General features: G+C 28.4%; 2 protein-coding genes across 6 annotated transcripts; one reads left to right on the forward strand and one right to left on the reverse strand.

Moving 5' to 3' along the window:
* The first annotated feature begins 50 nt into the window (after positions 1-50).
* Positions 51-5,354, forward strand: LOC127065785 (uncharacterized). Of its 2 annotated transcripts, XM_050998638.1 has the most exons (5): positions 51-263; positions 682-980; positions 1,097-1,281; positions 1,395-2,452; positions 5,236-5,354. In XM_050998638.1, the coding sequence occupies exons 2-4, from the start codon at positions 682-684 to the stop codon at positions 1,703-1,705; spliced, it is 795 nt and encodes a 264-aa protein (XP_050854595.1). In that variant the 5' UTR covers positions 51-263; the 3' UTR covers positions 1,706-2,452; positions 5,236-5,354. The 2 variants fall into 2 exon arrangements, with proteins under 2 accessions (XP_050854595.1, XP_050854594.1); XM_050998637.1 differs by lacking the exon at positions 51-263 and having other exon boundaries at positions 503-980.
* On the reverse strand, positions 2,571-18,542 carry LOC127065774 (protein PF3D7_1417600-like). Of its 4 annotated transcripts, XR_007782189.1 has the most exons (5): positions 18,280-18,542; positions 15,242-17,200; positions 14,793-14,958; positions 14,590-14,726; positions 12,820-12,963 (listed from the first exon to the last, which is right to left on the reverse strand). XR_007782189.1 is itself a non-coding variant. In XM_050998603.1 (4 exons), exons 1-4 carry the CDS (start codon positions 18,401-18,403, stop codon positions 12,752-12,754), a joined length of 2,349 nt encoding a protein of 782 aa, XP_050854560.1. In that variant the 5' UTR covers positions 18,404-18,541; the 3' UTR covers positions 2,571-12,751. The 4 variants fall into 4 exon arrangements, 3 of the variants coding, with proteins under 3 accessions (XP_050854560.1, XP_050854561.1, XP_050854559.1); XM_050998603.1 differs by lacking the exon at positions 14,590-14,726 and having other exon boundaries at positions 2,571-12,963; positions 18,392-18,541; XM_050998604.1 differs by lacking the exon at positions 14,590-14,726 and having other exon boundaries at positions 2,571-12,963; positions 18,373-18,541.
* Between the last annotated feature and the right edge of the window lie 600 nt (positions 18,543-19,142).

The raw sequence follows: 19,142 nt of genomic DNA on the forward strand, positions 1-19,142 counted from the left end.
CTTCATATGCGAAACTGTCGTCTACGTTTGTTCGCTTTAATTTTTTCTTGCATGATTGTAGACTAAGGTTGGTCGAGCAGAATGCCCGCCTTTTGACCGCTACCTTGATGCCCTTCGATGAATCTCAATGATTATAGATACGATATCTTGCCCCATTTCCTACACGTATAAAATTGCACAAAACATTCACTTATTCGCAGTGCGTAATACGGTGTGATTGTGAAAAGACAGGTCTACGTAAATTTTCATTCTATCTTTTTGAGGTAAGATCCAACAGTGAATGGGAAAAATCAAGATCATTGATTTCCTTCAAATTTTTGCAGTCATTAACATTTTCAACTTTATAAGCATTTTTACAAATTTATTCGTTCAAAAAAATAAAGAAATGTTCTTACCTTTTTATTTGTACTACATATATATGCATTGTATATTCATAATATTTTAATATAGATTATTTTTCTCATTCGAAGTCGCTATTTTTATCAAAAGTTTATACTTTTTATGATATTACAAATATATCGAAAAGGATAAAATTTTTGCGATAATATGATCATCGATTATGAAAGAATCAAATTGATAAAAATATATTTGCTCCTCGATTACTTATTTCAAAATATTTTAGAAATACTTGATTTAGAGGATCTATATATTCCATTAAGTAAATGAACTTGATAAGTGCAGATGCATCCACATCCGTTGATAGTAATTTTACTTCTATTCGTCGTGGTCGAAAGAAGCAATTGTGATGAAAAAACAGAGTGGTATTTCGGTTTACGTTCGGCCTTGAAGAATTGTCCTTCGATACCTTGGAATAATCTCAGTCAGGATGATTTTCTTGATATCTTTCGTCAATGTATACAACAACGAGCTCTCAACTTTTTGGATTCCCTTCTCGTCGACGATATCATACCGGTTATCGATGGAATCGATTTAATACGATTTCATGATAATTCCACGTCGTTACCAGATGAAATGGCTAAGTACGACCTTAATTTTCGAAACTGAACATGAAACATAGAACGTTTGATCGAAAATAATGTTTTAACGAAGATACAAATGTTATTATCTTTTGTTAAATTCATATTCTCTCTTCCAGAAAGGAAAATATGTACAACGAGACAGAGGATACTTCAAATTGGACAGGAATAGTTCTAAATCGATTGGCTGGAGTTCTACGCACGCACGTTTTAAAGATCGATGTTGACCACATAGTTAACAGTATATCTTCGCCCATAAATGAGACTGAAACAGATAGGTCTGATAATAATAATACCGTTCAAGGTAATAAATGATATTATCTTCTAAGAAAAATTTAGAAAAGCTTCTTAATTTGATTATCTTCCCGTTTATCTATTTGCTGATATATTTTTTTTCTTCTTTTATTTTATTATCAGGACGGAGGCGCCGCCATCGACGACGTCACAATGTAATGCCGCTTATGATGATGGGTTTATTGTTGATGGGCTCGATACTTGTTCCAATGGGTTTTCAATTTCTTGCCGTTCTTGGTGGTAAAGCTTTAATTCTTGCTAAGATGGCTTTGTTATTATCCAGTATACAAGGACTCAAGAAGATAGCAACCAACGGTGTAAATTATGGCTTATATCATGCACCTGTAGCTGAAGGTTGGCATGAAAGAAGTCATCAAGAAACGCCAACACATTTTGATTTACCCTATCCGATACATGCTCAGGCACATGCTTGAAATTTGTATTCACGATCAACGATACGTGTCGATCAATAATGAATTTTTTCTTCGTAATGTACACTCGGTCGTACTTTTCATATAGATAGATATATATATATATATATATATATATATATATATATATATATATATATATGAAATTCAACAAATATATATCAGTTCGTACGTTTTGATAAGTAGTTATCTGTACACGAACAACAAGTAGACAATTTCTAAGTTGTTAACGTTTCTTGTTATTTTATTTATACTGAACATCTTTTATGTCGACATTGATTATTTCTTAATAGTCAATAATACTACTTATTATCGTTACTTTTATCTTTATAATAGTCTCTTTTATCTTATATTGTTCCAATACGAAAATATATGTATGTACTTCGTCAGCCATTAGATAAGATACATATAAAGTTATCTTCCGTTGTATTCTATATCTTCTAATATTATTGGTTCTTAAAAGAAGCTAATGTTGTTATTGGTAGAGCTTTCAGAATATGTTAGATAATAATATAGAAAATTTTCTATGTTAAGGTACAGTGTAAAGCGTTCATTGAAGTTAATTGCGTGCCGATCGATGTTGCATTCAAATTAAATTTCATCGATTGAATATATATATTTAAGTTCATCTATTAATATAATTATTTAGCAATAGATTTGTTTGTGAATTTCATTTCGAATTGTTTGATTCCTACAAGAATATCGTCTTCTAATTTCTTCTCGAGTTCTCTACTTCTCCTAAAAAATCTGGTAAGTAATTCATGAAAAAAAAAATCTATTTGTATAAGTTATGATTCATAGTAATTCGTCATATTATCTTACGTTGTATTTATCTTGAGAATGCCATTAGAAAATAAAAGACTCCAAATATTGGAAAATTTTAATGACAGCATATATTACTAAGTTACATCAGCTATTGAAAATCATTTAACAATACAAAACCTTACATAAACTCAATATTTATATTTGCAATAGCGTTTACACAATAATATTACGTCTTCGTAAACATACGCATTTCGTGATTACGTGCACCTTGTAAAACTGATTGCATTACACATGCGTACAGTTTCCATTATACGTTTCATATACATACGCAGAAATTATCATATCCTTTCCATGTGTACGTATCTATACATATATATACATATGCATATATATATATACACATACACATAATTTGTTTGCACATTCGATGTAAAACATTGATAGTGAAATTACTAATATATCCGAATATAACATATATTTATCAACACTAGAGCGAAATTCTTAACCTGGCAACATGTATTTAATATGTATATGCACAGTAGGAAGCTTGCGCATCAAATATTGGTCAGTTTCTTTCATATCTCTCTTGCAATGTTGCATAATTGCAACATTGAGAGAAGCATTCTACGAAAGGAGCCTCTCATCAAATTTCGAATACGAGACTAGTGAAGAAGATTTTGCGATCATCTCTGTTATTATCTATCATTCCTAAAAAGTACAATGCTCAAAAGTTACATGTCTCGAAAAAATGTTATTTTTTTCTTGAACGACTATAGAGACTTGAATAACATCATCTTTATTAAACAGCTGGTATGAAAGTTAGTTATATATTATAATTGATATCAATCAGACTGTATTATCACGTGTATAACAATGCTAGGGCAATAATCAAAATTAAATGAATCCTAGTCGATTTATATAATTATAGAGGAAAACAAAAATGATCGCAACAAAAATGCACTTTGCATAAGCCGGTTAATTCATTGGATGCACACGGTCCAGTATTCTAAAATATCTATTTAGGGTGTAACTTGTAACAAAATGTGGGACTCGCAGATATAGTTCGCTTTTTTCTATAGACCCTATCTTCTCGTTTTTTTTTTTCTTTTTGTTTTTGTTTTTGTGTTTTTTTTTTGTTTTCTTTCTTTTTTCTTTTACGACGCATACAATCCATTAAAGTACATTTACGAAAGACATGTGTTAGAACCACGATTTCTTATTCCTAAGTGCAAGTATGGCGCAAGAAAATGTACAATTTTTATATAATATACATATTCAAGACTTGTACCTGGTACGAATTTTCAAGCGCACCTTGCCGGAGAAAAAAATCCATTTTGCATTAAGTTTCAAGTATAAGGAACATAGAGTACACAAGTCTAACAATAAGAATCCAAATATTATTTATTATATTCAGTGAATATATAATCATCACATCACATACGACAATCACTTTCAACGTATACGTTGTATATGTGTCTTTTGTGAATGTGTGTTATTTTATCACTGAATTATATAGGTACAATAGATTCTCGATCACCCGTGTCGTTCGGCGATACTTTAATCTTTTAATACGATTTGAATATATAAAAAGAAAAATTATTTTCGTGCAATTTACATATTTTAATTCGTTCATATTCCAACACGACATTGTTTTTTCATCCACACAGCTCAAGATTTAGAATCTAGAATTAACATTTGGATTCGGATAATCGATGGTCTATCGTATATATTGTTGCCATTTTTAATTCGGTCCTGCCTAGCCTTCCTACTTTTATATATCGTCAATTAATATTTCTTTTATTTTTTGTTCTTTTTTTTCATGTTTTTTGTTTTTTTTTTTGTTTTTTTCTTTTCCCCCTAGCAATAAGTTTAATTAAGAGAGATACTGCACGTTAGGATCTTCTTTCTATTTTTTTTCATATTTCTTTTATCTTCCTCTTTTCCCTTTCTCTTTCTCCTTTGCATAATTCGAATCTTGACGAAGGATATAAATAGCTGTTATCATTCGATGTTACGTATATAAAACGAATTTATTTCTCATTTTAACTAATCGCGTTTCTACAAATTAATGTTTCATCGTTACTACGATATCTCTATTCTCAGCTCAAAAATCGCGAGAAAATGTTGACTTCGTAAAATCAAACTTAATCTTTGAATGAAAATACTTATTCGTTATCTAATCGATGACTTTCTTTTTCTTATTTTTGTTTTTTTTTCTTTTTAAACGCATCCGTTTTTTTTTTTACAATATTTTAATAGTTAATACGAGTAATTAATTCAGCCTATATATAGAATCTGGAATGACCTGTACTTTGAGCGTTAGTATATTACGCGGCATTCCTTTTATTATTGCAGTTTTTTTTTTTTTCCTTATTAAACTTCTATTCTTCCGAGAACGATACACTTGCGGTTGGCATAAAACTTTCGTAAATTTCATATGTAAGATTAGTAAGAATTTCGTGTATTTTTTTCCTTCTCTCTCTCTCTCTCTCTCTCTCTCTCTCTCTCTCTCTCTCTCTCTCTCTCTCTCTCTCTCTTTCTATCTATCCCTTTCTTTTTTGTTTCTCTCTTTTTTCTGTTTTTTTCCTTTTTTTATTTCGAATGATGAAAGACTATGTTCTCTTGCGAATATTAGAGAACGAGCGCTTTTAAATATTTTATTCATCTGTGTTTATATTCATCAGCGCGTAATAAGTACATATGTATGTACGTATCTAGCTATCCAATAATTTACAATATCACATGCACTTTTTTTTTCTTTTAAATAGGATTGTCAAACACATACCTATACAGATATGTACCATCTATTCTTAACGATGCAGCGTATCAAACGAGGTGATAAGGTAAGTATACCTGCGCACATTTTCTTTATAAATATAAGCTGCCGTATTCTTCGGAAAAGGAAAAGAAAATTTCCGATTAACGTGAAATATAGCAAATTTTCATCATTAAATGATCTAGCGACAGACTCTATCTTTTCTTTTTTTTTTTTTCTTTTTTTTTTTTTTGTACGTACGCTCATACGTTTACTCGGTTTAGGACGATTCGACGACGATTTCGTGTTTTACGAAGGTCTACAATTATTTATACATTTTCTTTGTTAAACATGTTAAAACATTTCTGAATACGTTTAATTAGTTCGGCTTTTACATACAGTATCTCCCACAAAAAGCAGTAAATTCGTTTATCGTCTAAGGCCGAAGCTATCCAGAAAAAACATTCATCCCATATCCACGAGATAGTTTATTTTCTACTCATTTATGTTATCAATTGATTTTCACTTTAACACGTTCGTTTGTTATTCCGTTGAAAAATTCGTACAAATCATGTTATTATACTTTCTATTGATCATTTTATTCGACTTAATATAGATATATTTTGAAATAATTTACGTACAAACATAATAAATATATTCAAGAAGCCAGCTAAACGTTCTAAACATCTCAAATATATTAGATTTCAGTTGTAAACTGTTATATTTATTGAATTTGCATCGTAAATATTATTTTTTTATTGTGAAATGTGAACTCTGGTCCGTTAATGAGAATGTGATGAATGAAAACGAACGTGTTAAGTAATATAATCCAAAAAAAGTAATAAAAAGTACAAAATACATATATGTATATATGTAAATACATGTAATGTCAAATATGAATATTATAAAAAGATGAGCCATGTATGTAGATTATTTAGAATTCTTGTAAACAATGAATAAGCTTTCAATGGTATATAAAGATATAAGAAATTTATAAATACTTATATGATTAATAAAAAAAAAACATCCATTCGAATGACACCATTCGATAATATACTCAAAATATTCACTTCATGAAAAATACGATAGAATATAATCTATGTATCATGCAGATAGCTTTTTTCAGCCTTAGAACGAATGTTCATAATAAAAATTTTCTATCGCTTATACGCTAAATTTTTACATATAATTTTTCTTCTTTTTTTTTTGTTTTTTTTTTTGTTTTTTTTACTACCACAGCTTAAAACACATTATCTTCCAGTCATAAGAGCATCACAAATAAGTACAACACGCACATGAAAATCGAGAACTTACTTAAATTAATTATCAGTGTCAGAGAAACAATATGCGTGTTAATTTCGTTCATCTAAATAGTTAACATCGTTATACTAGGAAATATCTAAAAGATAGGCTCACACTTTGACATACTTTGTTCGTTTATCCGATCGATCGAAGGCGCGAATAACGAATATAATGAGCATTTTCACATATTATTAATGTGAACAAATCGATCTTAAAAAGGCATTAGATATCGATAATAATAATAATAATATAAGCAATTACGTTCGCATTAATTACATCATTGATAGATTTTGATTCTTTTCAATCATAGATTCCTTGTCAAAAATAACAAACGATCCCATGAAATGTGCGAACAGAGTATAAGATTTTTCGTTGCACAGAGTCGGCTTCGTTCGATAAAACATTCGTTCGTGATTTTTTATAGTCACATATTCGGAAGTTCTATTTACAAAATTCTACAGATATAGCTGATAATAAACATTGATTTTTGGCTATAAATCGGGAGGAGGGAGAGGGGAAGAATTTAATATCCTATTATCGCGAAAAGTACGCATCATTTCTATGGAAACATCGTTATTACGTCCCCGTTAATTCGGCTCTCTTTCTTTTTCTTTTTCTATTTCTTCTTCTTCTTTTTCTTCAAGAGAGAGAGAGAGAGAGAGAGAAAGAGAGAGAGAGCCTTCGTTAGCGTGGGATTGAAAATGACCTTAAGTGCACAATAATACTCTTTTGCGCATATTATACGATAGACGAAATAACGAGAGTGTGTATGTAAGTATTTGTGTGTATACATGCGTGTATGTATAAAAAAAAAAGAACACTATTCGAACTAGAAGTGCACAAGATCTTTACAATATTAATTCTATAAACGAATAGTATAATTCATATAATAGTACGCAATTGACCATTCACGTACGACAATATATTGTACATAAACGTTTTTTTGTACCAAACGTCAGATTTTTTCTCTTGCCCACGTCATGATGCACACACACGAATAAAATTAAGATACATACGGAGTTTAATGAAAATAATTCGTCGAACGAAAAAAAGAGAAAAAAAACAACGATAACAACAACAACAAACAATAACAACAACAAAATAAAAAAACGAAGAAAAGAAAATTGACTATAATATGCCAGCTACTTTCGTCGAGCTTTTGTCGTAAGAACTGCATAGCTATATACAAATTGGCATTATAGATATCACAGTTACAATGTATGACGACAATCGCGGAAGGAAACTTCTGTTAAAGCACTGCTTTTTTTGTTTATGTCACAACTAGCACCATATAATGTATAATATGTATATAGATACAATATAGTTCTTGTTTTCTTTCTTTGTTTTTGTTTTTTCTTTTTTTTTCTTTTTCTTGTCGATCATTATTAATGTTACGCAATTGTAATACATACACCAATGATTATTATTTATTATTATTATTAATATTATTATTATTATTATTATTATTATTATTATTATTATTATTATTATTATTATTATTATTATTATTATTATTATTATTATTATTATTATTATTATTATTATTATTATTATTATTATTATTATTATTATTATTATTTGATCGTTTTATCTCGTTACTCTCTCTCTCTCTCTGTCATCATTTACGAACTTTCGATATAGTTTCTTTCATCCAACAAGCTTGTATATAATTGTGTGTATTTCTATATATACATACGTACGTATGTAATTTATGTATGTATGTATGTACGGATGTATCCAATGTATGCATATACTTATGTATGTACGTACGTATGTATGTATGTATGTATGTATGTATGTATGTATGTATGTATGTATGTATGTATGTATGTATGTATGTATGTATGTATGTATGTATGTATGTATGTATGTATGTATGTATGTATGTATGTATGTATGTATGTATGTATGTATCTCCCTAAGGCTATACTTTCGTTTTCGGATTTTTATTTTTTCATTTTCTTTTCATAGGATATGCACGGTTTTTTCCCTTGGACCTCCCTCCCCCATCCGCCCTTTTCACCGATCACGAATCGTTTCTATTAATTATACACGAGAAAGAGCATCTTTGAGAAATTTCAGCTAAGATACAAATACGCGCTAAGAAGAAAAGAGAATAATAATGAGGAAACGTCGATTCCATAGATTTCGATTTAACTTTCTTCGTTCGTGATTATTACAACTAGAAAAATAGGCCGAGAAATATACATTATACGTTCGCTAAGATAACGATGAATTATTTATGATTAAAGTAATTCCCATAAAGATTTCGAGCGTTCGATCGATAAATTGTCTCTAATCAGAACCGTGAATAGAATTTATCTTTCTTTCTTTCTTTTTTTTTTGGAAAAGGACGTAAATCTGAAATCGCACATTTAGATATTTCCGTTTATCGTAGGCACCTTATTATATGAAGTTTTTCCCCTCCTTGATCAACGAGAGATGATCCTTTATCATTGATCGTAATATATCGTATCAAAAATGAATACGCGATATTATTAATATCTTTTTTGTCCTACTCAACGACGGAACGAAAGCCGTGCCCGTGGAGTGTGCGTCCTTGTATGAGCAAATGATTATGAAAATGCAATAAATCATTGGAGCTATTAAAAAGCATATTTTGTCACACTCACACACGCTATACTTAAAATTTTATTACGCTACGTAAAAGAGAATTATTCTTTTTTTCTTTCCAAAAAGAAATATACTTACTTTTTTCGTGCTTGCCAATTTTTATATAATTCAAATCGAAATGTGAAAATATTTCAAAATGAAAATATACTAAATAATTTTCATAATCATACGCTCATATTCTTCCTTGTATATATTATCCTTGTCCCGTAAATACAATAAATTTTAATGTCTATTCATATTGTGAAAGAGATCTGATGAGATAAATACTATATATTGCATAACACTTCTTTTTTTGCTCTCTTTTTTTCTTTCTTTCCTTTGATACCATAAACCGTATAACGTACGTATGTATGTACCTACATCGTAAAATCAATAAGAAAAGCAACCATTAGTATAAAGTATGACAATAATGGAATCAATCGCCATACAAATGTATAATGCAATATTGTGACTCTTACAAGCACGTATGTATATGCTTTAGAGAAATGCGTGCACTTTGTTTTTTAATTAAATTTTACTTTTTTTTTATACTGAAATAAATATAAACAAATATATAGGAAAACAAGAAATTTACCAAAAATTGTAAAATTTATATAGACCTGTGTTTTTTTTTTTACAATGTTAACTTCGTATAATAAGCTAAAGAAAAAAAAAAAGAAAAAGAAACAAACACACCAATCAAAAGTATCAATAATTTTATAATAATTATAGTTCGCACATCGCGCGCGTTTCCTATCACGATTGATATTCAATTTAATGTTTAATTATTCACTACTTTCTCATTATTTCCGGTTAGTTTGAATTAACGTAGAGCATAAATTATTTAACATTATCACATGTGTTAACATACTGGATGTTCAACTCATGTCCCTTATGACAGCTTACACTGAAAAGAAGACTTGTTTCATGGCAAGTTTTGAGGTAATATATTATTACGTAAACTAATGCGATACAGTCTAATATTGTAATATTGCAACGTTTTTATCGGAGTTAATGTCAAAATTGACACATTTACAAGTATTTCTTGGACAAGGGATGAACAGCCAGCAATTACGTCGATATATATATAAGGTCATATTATAAGAAATATTAATATAAATTAATAAAAGAAGATCCCTGATTATATATATTTGAAAAACTAAAACACAACTTTCAACATTTGGAACGACCACTCAATCATACTATACGCACTACCGAAGACATATCTATCGACATATATATTTTTTTACAATTGCTTTAGAAATCCTTGCAATTATATACAAATACACAAATAATGCATGCTCCCGAATGATAAGTATTTTCTTATACAGATTAAACCTTAACTGGGGATGTGATAATTAGCTTTTACAGAAATACAATCTGATTGGCCCCAACATTTAGATATTCATAAAATTGTTAAACATAGTTGTACAAAAATAGCATTGCCGTTTGTGTGCGATTAGCTAGAATTATGAGGCCATAGGAAATCTAAATAAAATAAATGTAAGATTTATCAACTTAACATAAACTTCCATTTTACAATTATAATTTTTTAAATTTGTGCATAAATATGTTCGGGCAGTGAAATCCTATTGACCTCACATCCCTGGTTAAAGTTAACCACGAATAAGCGTAGCAAGTTTGCTAAGAGATATAAAGTCTTGAATACTAGTGGTCACTTAACACGAAGTAAAACTGATAATAATATATAACGTGAAAAATAATTGCTTTCATGAAGCATTATAATATAATCGATTAAATTTATACTTTCCTAAAGTCATGATGTAAAATGATATACAGTAGCGACACGGACAATAGTGATTTAAAGCATGCCTAGGCTTCCATATTTCAATGTCGTATCTGAGTGAATCTGCATTTAATAATGGGCGGATGTGATATTAGTAGAAAGAAGATACAACTGTATCTTCTATAGCTTTGAAAAAACCCCATTCTACATTCTAATGTTCTAGGAGATCTAAGGAATTCATTATTCTCTTATTCTTAAAGATGGAGTAAATGCAGAAAATTCCTGAATTACAAATACATTATTTTTCAAAACGTGTTAATATCCCACACTAAATCCTTAAAGAGGATATATTCAAACATGTCTAATATCTTTCAAAAAGTGTGCTCTTAAAGGAGAAAACTTTACTCTATTTCTAGAATCCTTGTACTAAGTACCTCACAGAACAAAACAAAGCATACACATCACTATAAATGTATTACATTTTGCAAGTATTGAACTACATATATTATCTATAAAAGAATGATATATCTAAAACTGTCGTTATTATCTCACAAACCCTATTTTGTTAATATATGTAATATGCTTTATACTATATTAGGCAGCAGTGGTTAGGTCATTTCATAGCATTACCAAGTACAATGTTTCAATTAAATTATTCAAGTATTCTCATAACACCAATCAGATGCTCGAGGCAGTTTTAAGATCACACAGACCCAACAACTGGCATCAAAGAAGCCAACACAATGTGTCGCTATTGTATATATATATATTTTTTTCTCTTCAATGTACTATAATTACTATATTACTAATTTACTAAGATATCTCTGCTTGTCAGAAATATCATGTCGTTGTTATTATGCACACTCACGAGATTATGTTACATCTATGCACACAGATATGTGTAAATGGACGATATATGAAAAGTTTAGCATGTGTACATAAATGTTATGTGATTGTGCGTTTATCGGTGAATACTCTGTACCTAATTTGCGCATTAATCTTATATGCAACCAATGTGTCTTAAGTATATGTACTGCAGTGAATAATGCACATAGTACAATTGTTAGCATTTGAATTATATATTAAAGACAACAAAAATGTTGCATATATCGAAACGAATCCGATTGCACCTTTACAAATATTAAACTTTTAAAGTATTGGAGAATATATAATATCGCCTAAAGTTTCGAAGGAATTGTCTACTTGACACACATCTGGGTCATATATTTAAGGAAGGCCACATTGAACTAGTCTAAAATATTATTTCCTATTATCTAAATCAATATCGATAAAATGTAGCCTAGATTATTTATCCTATGGCGCAACTGAGTAACTCAATCAATGATCATTTCAGATGCTTACATAGGAAAAATTTTTTTGTATGAATTAAAAAATTCGATAAATTTAGAAAATAAATACATGGTCTCAGCTATGATGAATAAAGAAAATTGGCATTTGTTCATTTTGCTTTCTATAGTACCATCAAATAAGCAAAGTTACATACAATTATGTGACGTACACTCGAACCTTAAATTGTGCACATCAAAATACTCCATAAACACCCTTTATGTTATAAGATTTTAAGTATTGAATACACATTAGAAAACTATGGAGTTATACAAATAACTTGTAAAAAGTTAGTAGACTTAGCTTTCACAGATGTGAACTAATAAAAGTGGAAATATTTTCTCATTTAAGCTAACACACATAATTCTCTCCAAGTAGCTTTTGTATGTAGTGCCATTCTAAGTTTTAAAGAGAAGGTTATTGAAAACATTTCTAGAAGCCACTGAAAAATGTTTGTGAACGCCAAATACATAAAAAGCTGTTATCAACCAATGTACAAGCAAGAATCTTCATGAACTTTTTAATTATTATTAGAAAGGTTGCTGATCCCAGCAGTTTTCTGATTTTCAATACGCTTTATCACAAGAACTGGATCATCAGAAGTCTCAACGATTTTCTTCTCTAAATCCAAATCGCACAGCAACGTGGCTTGCATTGCATTGTACATACCACTTCTTGCATAACGAGATGCCTTTGTCAATTCATGAACACTGTTGGCCAGAGTTAATATATCTGAAAGCAGAAAAAATAGATCACATAAGTACTATTCCACATTAGCTATCTGCATATTATTTTTTGTTATTATTAATACAAAATATTTTGTTTTATTTTTATCAACTATATTGTTTGTAAATACATTTTTTAATATATTCATTATAATTTAATCTTGCATCAATAAAAATCAAAGTTTCAATATACTTCAAGATTTAGAAATTTAATAATAAAAAATAAAATTTACGAAGGTTTTATTTTTCTTTAACAACAAAAAAATTTCACTATATAGAATTTCATAATATAGAATATGGAGTTTTAGATAATTTTATTTTTTTAATATAATAAACATATAACTGTTCTTTTTAATTCATAAAGATGTAAATCGTTTATTAAAAAAGTATAATCGTTTATACTGAACAAATTTATAACTTCCACTATTTAACCAGTTGAATAGATATATATATAATTTAATATTAATAATTTTTATTAAAAAATTATTTATTATCTGCATATTTAATAAATTATATGAATTCAATAAAGTCAATGCAAAATAAGCAAAAACTCCATCAGAACACGTCTAATTAAACGTACCTAAAGAGTTAACATGCTATACTAATAAATTCGTATTTTTTGTTTAAAAATGTAGATTTCAATTTATTCATAACTCTACTTGAATATATTAAAAAAAAATAATAATAATAAAACAATCTTTTTTTTTTGCTGATAACATGCTATGGAATTTTGTGCAATGAAATACACAGTAATACCTGAAAATAAACACCTTGGACATTAAATCAATGTTTTAATGATATTCACACACAATGATTTTTTATTATTACTATATTATATTATTATATCGATGACCTACTTCACTTTTTGTTTAAATATAAGGAGCAACAATGTTATACAACAAATTTGTATTCTTTACTATAAGAACATATCTATAAAAAAAAATAGTTGTCCAAATAAAAAAAATTAATTGAACAATATATATATATATATTATATATTTTATACAATATATATATATATATATATATATATATATATATATATATATATATATATGTACATATTGTAAACATAATATATGGAAGATCTTTGGTGACTTTTGGTTTAGGCAAATATATTTTTATTGCAACATGTATTACTAGAAGATACTATTAACAAACTACTACTACATGGTAGAGCTGATGCATCTTTCATAAGAATCATATAAATATTATAGTACAATCATGACAAGTATAAGTATATTCTAAAGAATAAACTTCAAATAAAAGTGTATGTGATTTCTAATGCAATGTTGCAGATACTTCTCTTTCATATAAAAGTACTATATCTACTACTAATTTATTTATACATATAAAGATATTCTCATTCAAACTATATCAAATAAAATGTAATTTAATATCTCAGGCTGTTCTTTGGATCTAATTTATGAAAATCTTACTAAAAAAATCTATTTAAAAGCACCCCAACCTTATTGAGATTTACAGGGGTCATAGTCTCAATATAGAATGTGTGATAAAAAGCAGTTATTTAACAGGACACATATGTATCATCATCAATAACATACTCTGAATACAGACAGGATTAAAAAAAAAAATCAAAATAATTAAAATAAAAAAAAATATATGCCACTCACATAACCGTTGTGTCTGTGATCATCCGTATTATGTTTTTTGCTACACGGATCCGGGTAGCACTTGAATATTGATAGAACCATAACAATATCGAGTTACACCAATAGACACATGAGCGAGCTCCTTAGCGAAAGCAATGCTGTGCAATAATTCGTGTATTATATAACACAATATCATGGACAAAATTAATAAAAAGATAACTTACCATTATCATTATAGACGAGAATGCAATGAGGATTTTCTTTTTGACGTTTGGTAGCATTCGCGATCTCCTGCTTTCGACAGTCTTGAACAAATTTGATTGCTTCTAGCCAATACTGCATTGCCTTGTGTATACGTTGATTCATTGAACTTCCACGCAAGCATTCCATCTGATAGGCAAAATCAATGCAATTATATATTATTCATAAATAATTTAAAAAAAAAATTTTAATTAATATCAAAAAAATGTAAATCGATATTATCAATTTTTGCAACATAACAAAATCTTTAAAATGTACATACTTATAATCAAATATAATCATTTAAATGTACAAATTTTCATTAAAAGTTTCTCTAAATTATATATATTTTACTATTAAAGTGAAATATATTTATAAAATAAAATAATTTTTAATTTAATGCAATAAAAGTTAATATAATTGTAGTATTTACTTTTGCTATTAATGTGATCACCCGGGCATGTTCTCGTAGATAATCAATAATTAATCGATCTACTCTTGATGGATTTCCTTGCAGTCGTGGAATAGGTATATTATTTGCACTGGTTACTCTTTTTCCAGGAAACTGTGCAGCCAATCCAGCCTCACATTTCTTCCTTTCTTTTTCTAATTGTTTAAATTGTTCATAAGTTTGTTCTAATCTAAGATGCAATATACTTGATGGACCTGTGCGTCTTGCTATAGTATTACTGCCTTTAAGATTGAGTCCTCCACCATATAACATTGAGTAAATAGGTGGAATAGGAAGTGGAACAGGAACTGGCATCATTGGAGAGAATAATCCAGGTCTTCCAGCAGTCATATTTGGTATTAAAGTTGAATTAAACATTAGATCAGGTGGTGGAATACTAGATATATTTTGAACACTTGGCATTTGATGTTGTTTTATGACATAATTGAAAACATCTCTTCCAAGAGCAGATTCATTAATCTTATTGGTCAAACGATTTCTTGATGTAAAAGCCACTTTATCAGATGAACCACATGACTGCATTTTATATGCAGGATTAGTATGAGATTGCTTTAAATCCTTGTGATACGGCGTAAAGTTTTGCGACAGTGTTTTCAAGTTCTCCACATTTTTTGTAACATTATGTTGATAATTATGATAATCATATTTAACTATTGCCTCATTTTCATCTCGCGGGCTTATATTTTTTGGAAAACCGATAGAGGAGTACATTTTTGTCTCCATAGTCTTTGGCTTAGTATTTATAATCTTTAATAAATTATTATCAGTTCTATGGTCATAATTGCTACTAATGCAAATATTCTCATTTGTGTCTAAATCATTAATAGATGGCACAGCACATTCATTAGTACAAGGAAAACAGTCAATTGGATGCTTATGGTTTTGGTCCACAGATCGATCTATTTGATAATTAGATGTTTGCTGCTGTAGTAAGCAAACTTGTTCATTATTCATAGTAACATTTCCGGTACTTAATCTAATAGGTTCGTATAAATCTTTGTACTCTGCAATACCATTGTGTTGAGTATTATTTCCAAAACAATTCTGCAGAGTTATATCACTAGAAGTGAAATGCTGCAGTGGAGAACTTGTTCCAAAAGAAGCATCCGTGTTAAGATTTATCATTGTTGAATTTGGTCTATAAGTTTGATTATTTCCAGTCATATTGTACAAATCATGAGACGCAACTGTAGGATTATCGTGTAAATTTAAAGGTGCACTTGATCTAAAGCTATTATAGTATACTGCTTCATTCATAACAGTCAAATTTGGTGATTCTGAGGCTAAATTTAAAGCATCATTAAAATTTAAATCTGAATCAATAGATGTTCGAATCCGTTGATAATTTGTGAGCGTATCTTGTGTAGTTACTGGAGTCATTAAAGTTTCTGGCCAACTAGAAGACTGTTTTGTATAATTTATTTCATCTGCTGTTGTCAGTAAAGCATTACAAACTGATGGATTAGTTATACTACAGCAACTTTCATTGGTAGAGTGTGCAGCAAATTGATGAGAATTATTAGTATATCCGCTTCTTAACATTCCACTACTATATAAATTTCTTTGATCTGCTGATATAATAGGTTGTTCCATGCATCCATTCAGACTTAATGTTCTTAACTCTTGACAAAGATTACTAGAATTTTGATCAATTATATTTGAGTTACAACTATTGTTCATCAATTTGTTCAGTGGATAATGATCATTACAATCAATTGCATCATTTTGGGGAATTTTTAAATTATCCTCCATTCTATTGACATTGCAAAAATGAGGTAATGATAAAAACGGAAAATTGCTATTATAGCTATTGTTATAAGTATGATCGATGATGGTAGAGTCATCATCGAGAATTTTGGAAACTAAATCATTGACCATGGAATTGTTTAAATCTTGATTGTCCTCATCTTCCAAATTCATCTAAAAAAACAGATGATGAAGATTTTAAATCATCAATATCTACAAAATAATGGAGATTTAAAAGATGTATCATAATAATAACATTGATATAAATTTAATTAATTTGGTATTTGGATATTATACTGTTATAAATTAAAAATAATGTATATATATATATATGAATCTATATAAACACAAATAAATTTCAAGAAAAACTATTATCTGCATTCTACAAATGATTAAAATATAATATTTAAGATTAGAAAGCTAATATATAAGATTAGAAACAATGATATATTAAATATATAATAATACTATATTATTTATATATAATACCATTTAATTATAACGTATATATAATACCATATTAATTATATATTAATATCATTTAGTATGGTATATACTAAATATATACCATATTAAAAGATATATTTAAGACTCGACATTCGATAAGATCGTAATATAAATTCACTCCAATGATTAAGAATATAAAACTTGAATAAACAAAAGCAAAAATATTTAATAAGAGTATCTTTAGAATAGCTCTTCATCAAAATTATTTAATAAATTAAATATTTCACTTTATAAGTGACCTTTTGAAATCAACTACCATTTGATTATGAATATAAATTATAATGAAATTTATTGAAATAATTATTTAATGACTAAACAAAAAATTTTAAATAAGTAAAAAAAATTCGCACATACATTATTTATACAATCTAAATAACTTAAATTATATGTTTCTTTAACTATATTGCTCTAACAGAAGTAAACGGTGCATTGTCTATTGCAAATGATTTTCAAATTTTAAACGATCGAAACTTTCTCATGTAACAAAGGACATCGATATATCATTTCACAAAGGTAACTTCTATTTATTTGATTGAAATTCATTTCAATGAAATCAATCGTTCATCGAGAAATACTCTTCTTGAAAAGAGATAAATACAATAAAAATAGATTTTTTTAATTGTCATTTGTCAGTTTATATAGCTCCAAAGCATCTTGATCGAAATGATTTTTTTCACTGTACGAACAGTACAAAATCAAACTTCACTTTTGTGTCTCGACTAAAGTGAACTTGAAAAAAGTTTTACCTTGTCAACACTGAAACAATTGTTGCTAATAATCGTAGCTACATCGTGCACCTCGGATAGAGCCATTTGTTAAAAAAACACTGTGATGATCACCTCCTCTGCGCGTCATTACCCTTTCACTCATGCGGCTTCTGCCTGCCTATTGTATACGTTCTGAAAACACAATTTAGTTCGCATTTCGAGTCACATCAAAAAGACGCTTACATTCAGAATTGCAGGCCCGTATACATGGATTATACCGCGAACTTCTTCGTATAACATACGTTTTTATATAACGGTCCTCTTTTGTCCAATGATAATGTTCATATACTAGGGAAATTCTACGATCGCATAAAGGCAAGGAAATTTCTTGAAAAAAAATAGCGCGCGAAAAAGGAGACAAAGTGCATTAAAAAAAACAAAGAAAACGAGCAGAAAAAGAATGTTTTCAGAACGATAACTTAAAATCACTTTACTATATTACATATGTATATGTATATATATACATGCATACAACAGTTAAAGAGTATTAAATAGATTGTTAAAATTTGTCATATATAAAAAATTATTTGCTTAATAAAAAAAAAATTTTACTTAATTTTCGCATCGTATATATGCATATTTATATGGTACATAATCTATAAATAGAATATCATTTTTTGTCGTATTTATGTTAACAAACAATTCTATAACAATAGAAATATATTTCGTGAAGTTACGTAATATATTTAATTTTATTAACTTTTCCAAATAATTTCAAATTCAAGTTCCATATTGATTCAGTAAAAACCAAATTAAAATAATGTGGTTGGTATGACCACATGGTGTGATCTAACTTATTCGTTTTAAAAAATATTAATCGATGGGTAAATTTTAATTCTTTA

Source organism: Vespula vulgaris, chromosome 8, assembly GCF_905475345.1.
Source record: "Vespula vulgaris chromosome 8, iyVesVulg1.1, whole genome shotgun sequence".
In the NCBI taxonomy this organism is placed as follows: domain Eukaryota; kingdom Metazoa; phylum Arthropoda; class Insecta; order Hymenoptera; family Vespidae; genus Vespula; species Vespula vulgaris.